This window comes from Malaya genurostris, chromosome 2, assembly GCF_030247185.1.
Source record: "Malaya genurostris strain Urasoe2022 chromosome 2, Malgen_1.1, whole genome shotgun sequence".
Lineage (NCBI taxonomy): Eukaryota > Metazoa > Arthropoda > Insecta > Diptera > Culicidae > Malaya > Malaya genurostris.
The window spans coordinates 37,069,716-37,082,594 of record NC_080571.1 but is presented as its reverse complement, the minus strand read 5'-3'; the positions used below and the strand labels follow the sequence as shown (position 1 = coordinate 37,082,594).

Sequence of the window (12,879 nt, the reverse complement as noted above, 5' to 3'; positions counted from 1 at the left end):
GAATTTGCAACTAAGACTCTGAAACTAAATCCTAATTCTGGGTTCTGGAGCTAAATTTCTAGAACTGGTTTCTCAAACAGACTTTGGAAATGAATTTAGTTCCCTAATTTCTGTTATGAATTCGAATCCAGAATTCTGATTCGTAAGTCAGGAACAAAATTCGAGATATGAATTTTAGATTAAGGTTCTGGAAATAAATTTTAGATCTGAGCTCCGAATCTGAATTTTAGAACTGACTTCTTAACCAGAACATGATTTCAGAATTCAGTATCAGAATTTAATTTCCTAAAAGTGTGTTTCAAAATTCAGAGCATACATGCAGGAACTAAATTTAGAACTTCAGACATTCAAGTTCAGAACTAAATTCGGAAATTTCGCCACAACTCTATTCTAAGCCTGTCACAGGTTCCGAATTTAGTTATTGAATCCAGATCCAGAATATAGATTCTGGTGTAGATAAATAAATGATGGCAAAACGTACTCAACAGTTGTACAAAATTGTTCCCAAAATCGATTCTTTTTGGAACCATTTGAATGTTCACTAAGAACCAGTGCTTGGAAAATGAATGAACTGAATAAAAGTAAGCATCATTCATTCGCTTCATGGTTCATGAATGCACCAGCAACTGAACCATTCGTCAGACACTTCTAAGCAGACGGAGTTGGTTCACATTGGTATGTATTAGTGAATCAAAGCTCTTCTGTACTTGGAAGGTAAGCGTATAGAAGTATTACTTGTTGCTCATTCTCTTTTACATTAGTGAGCGGAGCAACGAGAGAGTATTGTTGGTTCTTCATCGTCGGCTGTACATACATGAATCTCTTCATGTGGTTACTAGCCCAACGAGTGAGCAGTGAAATCGTTAAGCACAGATGAAGCTTACTTCTTCTTCTTCACTCTGTTTGGCCATTGCTTGCAGTTAAGATCTCATAAACATGAACATTAATCATAGCTACTGGTAGTAAAAAATGATGTGGAAAATCTACAGCAGCGTGAAACCTTCTAAATTTATTTTTTTTATGCTTGAATACATTAATGATTTAAATTATTTTTACATTCAAATTCAAAAGTATTCTTTGATGATGAATGGTTCACCAACGATAGTGTGCTTGAATCACTTCTACTACCGAGGAATTGTTTGAACGAGTTGCCTATATTTGAGAGAAAAGAGAATACTTAATACTGTTTTTCAGGAAGGTTCAATACTATTAAACGTAATAGAGCACGCTCGTCGGCAAGTATGTATGGAATGGTTCGTTCTCCACTCTGTTTGCTCGTGTATATTTTCAGCATCGAAGCCGGTAACTCAGTCTGTTGGTATGAGTGCTATAGCTGCGCTGAACGCTTTTTTTGCTCGTTCCTCGCATTGATGAATGAATGATGAAAGCACTGCTAAGAACTAAAGACTGTGCCAAAAAGTATGGACGCAACCAAAAACCGCTGCCATTTTACAATGGTTCAAAATCTGTCAATTTTTATGACTGCTTCCTGTTGTTTACACTCTTCTCTAACAGCTTGTGCAGTTGTTTATTCGTTTTCATTAGTTTGTTTCGAAATGCGTGGACTTTCAGCAGAACAACGTCGAAAAATTGTGTACAAATGCTGCACAGAACGCGGACTGTCATTGAGAAAGATAGCAAAAATGGAAGGAGTAAGTGAAAAAGCCGTGCGAAATGCAATCAGGAAGTTCGGCGAGGATAACCTTTGAGAATAAACCGAAAACGGGTAAAAAAAAGGTCCTGCTAACCCTCAGTTGGATAAACGTATACTGAAGGCGTTCGAACAAAAGAAGGAGGTTTCAGTTCGGGATGTGACCAAAACAGTGAGAACTTCGAAGTCAAATGTTCTTCGTGCTAAAGAACGTTTGAATCTTCGAACCTATAAGAAGCAGAAACAACCAAAACGTAGTCCGAAACAAGAAGCATCGATCAGGCCGAGGGTTCGAAAGCTGTACAATATGATTCTTGCTGGAAATTTGAACTGCACAATCGTGGACGACGAAACCTACGTGAAACTCGATTACAAATCCTTGCCGGGACCACAATATTATACGGTGCGAGAAAGGCAAGTGTTAAACCAGTCCGAGACATCGATTGAAGTCGAAAAATTTGGTTAAGAAAGTTATGGTCTGACAAGCAATTTGTAGCTGCGGTAAGATTTCGAAATCCTTCATCACCACTGCTACAAAAACGACTTCTACCCATGACTCGAAGCCACAAGGACCCTGTTGTCTTCTGGCGAGATCTTCCACATTCAGTTTCAATTGAATTGAATGAAGTTTTACTTCACTGTGTGTAAGTTTCAAATATTGTACTGCTTCGCTTCCAGAGTTATAACGGCGAATCCATATTTCAGTACAAATGACAAGCTTATTCTACCATACAATTAAAATATGTGAAACGAAATATTCTAAGTTTTCTTAACTGAAGTAATAAATAAATGTAAGTCGTTGAAACCAGTGAAAAGTGTTCGTTTGATGAAATTACCCTGGGTCAGTTTCAGTTTTCTCAAGACGAAAAGGTTTTCGATTTGTTGATAGTTTTTCAAATCGTTCCATAATTTGTGTTTTCGGGGTGGTTCCAATGAGTTAAATTTATTTATAACTTCAATTAAGAAAGTAAAATATTTGACATTCATACACTTTCAATCAACTAATACGAACGATTATTGATATTCGGAAGCATGAAAGAAACATGTCAGTTTCATTCGTGTTCAAGTCATCCAGTTATGTCTCTGACATTATCCACCCGTCTTTTTAATTTTATTACACATTTCTTAAAGCACTTTGCATTAGCTCGAAGATTCCGAGGGCTGGAAGAAACTGGAAGTGTTTTAAGACTTTAACGAGACTTACAAGCGCGATGATATTTTCTGCTTTTTGACTAACTTTATCAACGGCATCATTATTTTGTATTTTTTTCATGAAAGCTACAGACAAGTCCTGCAACATAATAGCATCCAAACTAACAAAAGCTTCCTTCACTTCACGATTCGTCATCAGGTTATCAGTGCATAATCAGTTAAAATTGAACTGCCATTGCCACCTAACAGTACTACTCGACCAACCGTAAATGAATGTATGCTTGACGATCCAAATTGAACGGTTAGATATTAATGGCAGTTCAATTTGAACTGCTAATGTACTGATGAGCTGAAGACGAATCGTGAAGTGAAGGAAGCTTTTGTTAGTTCGGATACTATTAGGTTGCAGGGCTGAGACGAAACGTTAAGTGAATGGGAACAAATATGTGTAAAAGATAACCATGCTGCTTAGGCCAAAATAAAAATTTGTTATTCCATGAAGAAGATAAAATCTTCTACTGTAAGTCCGATGAGGATGGTACTGCTGCCGATCGTTTGTGAACTGGTGAAAAATGACTCATCTTTCCCACACTTAAATTTATCTCCATCTCACCAACTTCCTTCAGGACTTTCCGATACACGTAAACCGGACCTACCCGGATTCCTGCTGCGCTTCGGATGTCACCGAACAGATCAGCATATCGCGGAGACCGCTGGCATCGGCGGTGGTATTCCGCGGGGACGAACTGGATGATCTCGCGGCGGCCGCTGGTCACAACTTCAGCGACATCAGCGATTCGTGGAGTCTCATAACGGCTCCGAGTAGCAGTAGCAGTAGTATTAGTGGTAGCGGCAGTGGTAGCTTGAGTTCCAGTAGCAGTAGCAGTACGAATAGTGGTGGCAGTTTTAGTGTTCGCAGCGGTAGCAGCGTTGCCAGTGCCGGAGGTGATAGCGGCAGTGTCAGAACGATCACCGCATGCCGAGCGGTTTATCCACAGGTGAGTAGGCTATGAAAAAACCTTCCGCTTTATGGAAAAAAAAAACTGGAAACTATTATCAGTTTGTCTTCCTAGCAATTAATTTAAATTGATTTACTTTACATCCACACTAGTCACGTGACTTTGAAAAGAGTGTCCCATTCGGTACAAGCCACTTGCAACCAAGTGCAGACCTTCTGCCGATCTCTCTCTCCCTGTCTCTCTATCTTATAGAAAACTAGTTGTACAAGCATTTATCATCACAAGGTCACAGCCTGCCTAGATGCAGAATAGAGTGTGAAAATCCTTTTACTCTCGGTAACAATGCAAACGATAGAAAATTACTCACCCTGTTGGAATTTTCAATTAATTTGATGGAATTCCATTCGATATCAACTGGTGCATTGGCCTACAGGCGATGTACATCTGGAGCAGGAATAACATGAAAATGTCAGATCGGAAACCACTTCCATGACGACGGAAGCAATCGTCTATGAAAAATATCCTGTTTCATTTTTCAATTCAATTTTTTCTCAGTTTTTTTTGTTTTTGTAAGAAACCGATTGAAAAAACAATTATTTCATGACAGGGCTGTGCCGACCGGATCGTGTCCTGGTTGCGGCACACGGCGGACGTGCTGTTTGTGCTCGGCTACTGCGTGATAGCGTTCCTGAAGTTATGCTTCCTTGGTATTCTCCGGTACGAGATCAAGGAAATGATACAGAAAATCAAACTGCTTCAAACGGAGATGGCCGGAGCGATCCTGAACGGAGTTGACTGTGACCAGCAGCAGATACAGCAGGTAAGCCGGAACCGGAACCAAAGTCAGCAATCAGATCAGATCATTTCGAGTGGCATAGTTTTACGCTAGTTTGGTAGTCGCAATCGAGAGTTGAAACTGTACATAAACTCTCGATTTCCGGGGCCTGACTGATTGATTGGGGTTTGATTGCTCAACTAATTACCACATATTTTCAGGCACTGCTTCTAATATCTGATTTTTTGCACCTTTTCTCATTTCTCGACACGCTCTCAAACAAACAAACAAAAAAACGCACTGCACTGCGCTGACACCGCTGTTTGCCGCGTGACCAAATCTTTACGAACATTTGAAACAAAATCTAGTTTACCCTGTTGCAGCAGGTAACCAGTACATCGATCAACGGTGGAATTCATGCCGAACCGAAGGTCGGCAATCGGGATCGGGAACGGACGCGGTTAGAGGCCGCCGAAAGTGAACGAGAATCCTTGCTGAACATTCAGCACCAACCGCAGCAACAGCAACAGCAGCAGCAGCAACAATCGGATCAGACTCCAAGGTTGCTAAAGCACCGACAGCTGTACACCTGCATCAACGAGCAGCATCTGTACAGTGGGAGTGGTAGTGGGGGTGGTGGAGGTGGTGGTGGAGGTGGAGGATCCGGTGGAGCTGCCGTCGGTGGCTGTGAGTCCGATACGAACTCGAATTGCGCCCTGCTCGTCGAGGAGAACAACGCATCGCTGCTGTCTTCCGGGGCGGGCGCCACCAAGACAATAAACGGCAACAACAACTACGAGCTGAGCGAATTCGACAGCAAAGCGACAGCATACAGGTGAGAAGGTTTTTTTAGTTTGTTTTGCAATCCACAGGAACATATCCCTTGCCAAATACGGGATTTATTTACAAACTTCAACATTTATTGATGGATGGATGCGGTTCAGAGCGACAACATAAACAGCATTTTAAGACAGACATTCGGCCAGGCTCGTACCCAGCATTTCGTTTCGGGAGGGGCCAGTTGACATTACCAGTTCCCAAAGCATTATAGGTTCGAAAATACAGGGTGATGAGCGTTGAAAATTTCAAATCGTCATTAGAAGTAACGATGCCGAAAAAAAAACTTTTTTTGATGCACCTTGTGGTGTAATAATGCCTTTCTCGTATTACTTATATTTCAAAAAATATCATTCTGTCCAGAAGTCAATCTTGAATAAAATAAGAATCTTTCTTTGGGTATAAACTAACATAACCTTTTCAATTTGTAAATAGTTATGTCAAGTTAATAAGAATTTTTCTTTATTTTGCATCGTCGCACTAAATGATTAAACAGCTACCTATGATACTATAGGAACTTTTATTTGAGCATAAGTTTGTGGAAATCGATAAAATCATCTCTGAGAAACTATTTCCGGTACATCTAGAACCGTAAACTGGAAACCAGTATAGCCGAATTCGTTTAGTAAGTAACTTATATAGCCTACTAATTGAAACAGTTTTGAGCCAAATACAAAAGAATTTTACCTTTTTTTTGCATCGTCGCTCTAAACGACGGTGTGCAATTTTAAACACACTTTACCCTATGGAAACATTATGAAATACAAGGTTGCTACGGGACTATGAGATTTTTTTATTTTATTAGTGACTTTATTTGACACATAACAGATCGGCTGAAAAGTTCGTATCGTTTCTATGAGAGGGCGCCACTAGAATTAAATCCATACCATTTTCAGTTAGTACCAACCATCAAAAGATACGTGTATAAATTTGACAGCTGTCTGATTATTAGTTTGTGGGATATTGCATTTTGAGTGAAGCTACTTTTGTTATTGTAAAAAAAATGGAAAAAAAGGAATTTCGTGTGTTGATGAAAAACTACTTTTTGATGAAAAAAAGTGCCGCCGATACCAAAAAATGGCTTGATGAGTGTTATCCAGACTCTGCACCGGGCGAAACAACAATTCGTAAGTGGTTTGCAAAATTTCGTACTGGTCATATGAGCACCGAATACGATGAACGCAGTGGACGTCCAAAAGAGGCTGTTACCGATGAAAACGTGAAAAAAATCCACAAAATGATTTTCAATGACCGTAAAGTGAAGTTGATCGAGATAGCTGACACCCTAAAGATATCAAAGGAACGTGTTGGACATATTATTCATGAATATTTGGATATGAGAAAGCTTTGTGCAAAATGGGTGCCGCGTGAGCTCACAATCGATCTAAAACAACAACGAATTGATGATTCTGAGCAGTGTTTGGAGCTGTTATATCGAAATAAAACCGATTTTTTTCGTCGATATATAACAATGGACGAAACATGGCTCCATCACTTCATTCCGAAATCCAATCGACAGTCAGCTGAGTGGACTGCACGCGATGAACCGAACCCAAAGCGTGGAAAGACTCAACAATCGGCCGGTAAGGTTATGGCGTCTGTATTTTGGGATTCGCATGGTATAATTTTCATCGACTACCTTGAAAAGGGAAAAACCATCAACAGTGACTATTATATAGCGTTATTAGAGCGTTTGAAGGACGAAATTAAAAAAAAAACGGCCTCATTTGAAGAAGAAAAAAGTTTTGTTTCATCAAGAAAATGCACCTTGTCACAAGTCGATGAAAACCATGCTGAAATTGAACGAATTGGGCTTCGAATTGCTCCCTCATCCACCGTATTCTCCAGATTTGGCCCCCAGTGACTTTTTCCTGTTCTCAGACCTCAAGAGAATGCTCGCTGGTAAAAAATTTAGAAGCAATGAAGAGGTAATCGCTGAAACTGAGGCCTATTTTGAGGCAAAAGACAAATCGTACTACTAAAATGGTATCGAAAAGTTGGAAGATCGCTATAATCGCTGTATCGCCTCTGATGGCAATTATGATGGATAATAAAAACTAATTTTGGTAAAAAAAATGTGTGTTTCTATTAAACGATACGAACTTTTCAGCCGAACTGTTACTCATACACACTCACAGACATTGCTCAGCTCCATGAACTGTGTCGAATAGTCCGAGCCAATTTTCACTATTCAATTTTTCAATTGATTGCATAAACTTTCCATGTGAGAAAGGCAATAAGTGTACTTTTATAGAAAATCATCGTTATCATGAATTTGTGCCTACACTAACAAGTAGGTACAAATTGAATAAAAGACTTACAAATTTACATATTTTTCGCTTGAAAAATAAATTTAAATGTGGCACACTGCGGACGGAGCAAAACCGCACGTACCGACGCGTACCAGTTTTGCATCGTCATTTTGAATGACGATTTAAATCTTTTGACACTCACCGCCCAATAATTTCGGAACCAGAAGTCGGATCTAGATGAAATTGAACGGTATATTTATAGACAACGAGAACTTTAATTTGAATCATGATTGTGAAAACCGGTTTAACTGTTGCTGAGAAATCGAAGAAAGTTTCGTTTTTGGAGCTTTTCTTCGCTGTTATCGCTGTGCTTTCGGAAGCGGAAACCGTAGACTAGTAGTCCTAAAGTAGTTTTAAATATTCACTAACTAGCAGGACCTGCCAACTATAATAATAACTGAATTAAGCAGTGAGTTTTACAAAAATTTTCACCTCGTTTCGCCATCGCTTGTGGAGAAAAAAAAAACTCATGAAATTGTATTCACTAATTGCACAATTTCTCGGGGACTTTTTAAAGAATTTTAAGACCCTTTATTTGCATCTTAGTCTGTAATAATCGGTTAAGGAGTGTATCGAAAAGTAGTTAGCAACATTGATTATTGAATAAAAAAGCGAAAAAAAACATATTTTGGCATCAGTTTTCGATATATTGTAGAAAAATTACATTTTTATGCATTTCACTGATTATATTGAAGAAAAGCCTAGTTTCTGTGGAACGCTCGCACTTTGGATTTGACATTCTTCATTAAATTCTGCACAGTTACTTTTGTGACTTTCCTGGTGGCAGCTGTCAAGTTTTTTTTTTTTTTGAACTCCTGCCTGTTTTGGGACACTGTACCTTCCTTTCGAAAGTGCCGCTTGACAATTACCCAATACTTTTCAATTGGCCGAAGATCCGGGCAGTTCGGTGGGTTGATGTGCTTCTCCACGAATTGCACATTATTTTTTGACAACCACTGTAGAACGGAGTTGGCGTAGTGGGTTGAAGCCAAATCCGGCCAGAAGAGAGGAGGAGCCTTATGCTTTCTGTACAGTGGCAGCATTCTCTTCTTCAAACATTCTTCCTCGTACAGCTTGGCGTTAATTGTGCCCTTCGTGAAGAAAATCGACGACCGCAAACCACAGGTACAAATTGCTTGCCAGACCAACACCTTCTGCCCAACCTTTCCATCGCCACCGTGGTGTCAGCGTCGTCCAGGTCCTGGTAACCGATTTCGTATAATATTTCGGTGCGGGCAGCGCTCGAGAGTCTTCCTTGGAGTAGGTTTCGTCGTCGATCAGGATGCATCCGTCTTTATTCTGTAGAATCCGGTTATACAGTTTTCGCGCTCTTGTTTTGGCCTGAACTTGCTGTACCAGGGACTTTTTCGGCAGCTTCTGTTTCTTGTACGTTTTCAGGGAATTCCGAACTTTGATCCGTTGCATCATCCCGATGCTGGTGTTGAACTGCTTGGCCAAATCCCGCGTCGACGCCGATGGGTTTTTCCTGATGTACTCAACCACTTTTAAGTCCCGACCGGGCTGGCTGGGACCCGTTTTCCTACCGGATCGGGGCAAATCCTTCATGGAAAGAGTCTTACCGAACTTCTCGATAATATTTTTGACACTGGTGTGGTGCACTTTCACCCGTTTTGCAATTTCTTTGTTCGTGACACCACTTTCTGAGCACCAAGTGGGCAGAATTTTCTTTCGCGTTCCCGGATCAATTCGAATCATCATTGAAACGATAAACCGTACCGAAACGATTGCGCAGCTGTTATTGACATGTAAACAAACACTTTCTCCAGTCATCCCAGGCCCGTGCAAATTGGTCGGGGAGGGGGTTTGGGGGTTTCTCGCAACTATTGGAACTGGGTTCTTGTGAACAAATGTTGGAAATAGGTAGCGAAAACATTAGCAATTATTTACATCAGAAATTACTTGCAAGTCAATGAAAGTGCATTTAATGAGTTTTGAGAATATTTCGAGTTATCTAGATGAAAAAAATCTTCACAATTTTTATAAACTGATTAGATGAAAATGCTAAGAAAAATGGTTTCAGTTGGTAATGGATTTCCATAAGTTTCCTCAACCAAAACAAAAACAACAGACTTCGCAACCGATTCTTAGCGTGTACAAAACCATTCCATGGCTAGTGCTACGATTCTATTGACGCCAAGAACCCTTCCAGGTCGGGGCTCGAACATACAATAACTGGCTTGTAAGACCGTATTATGGCGAGAAATATATGCCAGAAAACCAAAGGCTATTGAAAAACTAAAACGCTATTACACCCGAAATGCTGTCTAATACAACGCAAAATGTCCACAAATGATCGCATATTGTGTTTCTAACGAAGGCAGGCATTAGATGTTCTGAGTGAATTACTAATAAATGGCAATGTATACCCAAAATAAATCTTATTCATTTTCCAAAATCGGCTGAAAAAGGTCCTGTCTAGATGGCGCACCCTGTAAATCTGCAGTTGAGAAAAAATATTTTGGAAAATGTCAATGTTTACTGTGTCCATCTAGAAACGATCAGAATTTTTTCTCAGCTCACTCAATCATTTCGAATAGTCCATGATTTCAAACAAGTACCACTATCACTTTGATACAGTTACAGGCGCCGAACCTCAATCAGATCAACAAAATAGAAACATCCCAGTAAATTCAAATTTTGCTTCGCAAAAAACTGACGACTACATTGCCAATATTTTAGGGTCATCTTAAATTTCGTTAAGTGGTAGTACTCAAAAGTTTAAGCACCTCAAAAAAGTCCCTATGAAAAATTTGAGCTAAATCGGATCGGATCAAAGTTTACAAATTTTCTATCTTGAGAAATCACCATTTTTTGATGCCAAATCCCTGTCTGAATTGTCTGAAACGTCGAAATCTAGTGTCATCTTATATTTTTTTTGCATAAATTCAACTCTGTGACAGAGCAAAATTTTGAGATTTTTAGCTTTCGCTGTAAACCCAAAGCCAGTCAGTTCGCTCGGAAGTTTGAAACGGCAATGTAAGAAAATATTTTTTGTCATTTGTGTGAAGTATCAATTCCTTAGTCATCAGCATAAAATTTATAAACTGTGTGCTACCTGAGTTAACCACCATGCGGTCCACTTTAGATAGAGCAATTATGGAGACGCATGGCTGATTAATTCAAACCGAAGTACTCACTTATACTCAATTGGGTTGCTTTCCGGATAGTGCTTTATGACATCGAGAGTAGTTCTATTGACAAGAATGATTTCCGGGAATGGGTTCAAGTCCGGTTTCTGAGATAATTAATTGCAAACTTTCATTTCTACTATTTCAATCATAGGTCATTCTTTAGTCTGCCTTTCGCTGAATACTGAATAGTTACCGGAAGTAACCTTACTCTGAAAACCCCAAGCATTATATTTAGCTCCGTGGTAGTGACTATGATATGTTATCAAGAAATATCGATAGTTTTTATATAACGCATCAAAAAATCAACAAGGTATTATGTTTTGTTTTCCATTAACGAAATTACAAAAGAAGGAAAATCAACTTTTCAATTTGTAAACAATTATGTAAGTTCATAAGAATGTTTCTTTATTTTGCATAGTCGCACTAAATGACGGTTCGAAATTTTAATCACACTTTACCAGTTTAGTTACAGAACCCGAAGTCGGACCCGGGTGAAATTCAACAAGCAATCCAAGAGACTACAATATGCTACCACTGAACAAAAAGTAGCTGTCATCTTCAGATTCGATCTAATAACTTTTTCATTTCGTTGCGCTTTTATTTCTTATCATTTTCATATACAGATTTTCAATACAGAATTTTGATCCTCAAATGCAGATTTACAGATTATTCTCCTGAAAATGTAGATTTGAATGTGGCAACCCTGCATGCTATACGAAATTGAACAAAGCACGCTGAGTGATTCGTTCGCAAAGGCGGTGTTGTTTTCTCCTTCCGTACCAGCACGTACCGATGCGTACCGGTTTTGCATCGTCATTTTGCATGACGGCTTGATAGTTTTGACACGTTTCGATGTGTAATTTGGGAACCGGAAGTCGGATTTAGATGAAATTGCACAGTATCATTTAAAACAACGAGAGTTTTAATTTGAATCAAGATTTGTGAAAATCGGTTCAATAGGTTCGGATAAAGATGAAATTCCTGGAGCATTTTTTTCACAAATATTGCATGACTACTATCGGGTTCGGAAGAGCTTGAAGACTTCATTTTGGCGATAGCGATTTTAACTGAAGTTAGGTCAACACTGGTGGTACTCAACGACTGATACTGGAACGTTCATTGCTGCTTGGGCAATTTGACTCGGTGACAAGACTTCATAGGAGAAAACGTTGGAAAACTTTTCAGAAAATAGCTGATAATTTTCATCTAGATTAGTACCAACACTTTTTTTTTCCAATTCAACTATCCATGGGATTTTTTTTTCCATAAATACGTTTATTTCTTAAGGCAGTTTACATAAGTTTTTCTTCGCCGTAGCATCACTTTTACATAATATTCTTATCCTAATTTAATTCTAACATAGTCACAACGTTTTGAATTTATTAAAAAATATTCTCTTATAGCTTAAATATCATCTTAGGTAACTCGTCATTAATTATGAAATCTACTCGGAAATATTATTTGAACCAAACGATTAACTTCTATAAATTATAAAATAAGCTGTTATTTTCAGACATTTTGTTGATAATTTCATAAACTGTTTCGAGTTTGTTTGTATCATTACATAATTTTTATTCTAATTTAGCTATTGGTTGAACTCATGGACGCAGCTGGGATCAGAACTAAGTCTTAAAAGGGGCCTTTATTAAATTGAAACTCCAATTTTCTTTATGAAATGATAAATAAGTTTCATGTATGAAAGGTCACGACAAGCAAGAATGTCTCGAACTGGGATATTGGATAGTTTACCTTGGGTACGCAAAGAATTTATTAGTTGAGATCTGACATCACGATACTCCACGCATGTCCAAACGACATGATCAATATCCCGATAGCCTTCTCCGCAAGCACAATGATTAGCCTCGGAGAGCCCAATTCGAAGGAGATGTGCATCTAACGTGTAGTGATTGGACATGAGTCTGGACATCACACGAATGAAATCCCTACTCACATCCAGTCCCCTGAACCATGCCTTTGTCGATATTTTCGGAATAATTGAGTGCATCCACCGACCCAGATCATCTCTATCCCAAGATGCTTG

General features: G+C 39.0%; 1 protein-coding gene across 2 annotated transcripts in view; it reads left to right on the top strand.

Moving 5' to 3' along the window:
• Nucleotides 1-12,879, top strand: part of LOC131432900 (uncharacterized) — a 669,773-nt gene that overhangs the window by 588,550 nt on the left and 68,344 nt on the right. For both annotated transcript variants that reach the window (XR_009229989.1, XM_058599478.1), the window contains exons 9-11: nucleotides 3,430-3,801; nucleotides 4,370-4,582; nucleotides 4,906-5,372. Coding sequence is in view for 1 of the 2 variants with exons in the window: in XM_058599478.1 (XP_058455461.1) it covers nucleotides 3,430-3,801; nucleotides 4,370-4,582; nucleotides 4,906-5,372 (1,052 nt within the window). In the remaining variant the exon portion in view is untranslated. The remainder of the gene's footprint in view (nucleotides 1-3,429; nucleotides 3,802-4,369; nucleotides 4,583-4,905; nucleotides 5,373-12,879) is intronic.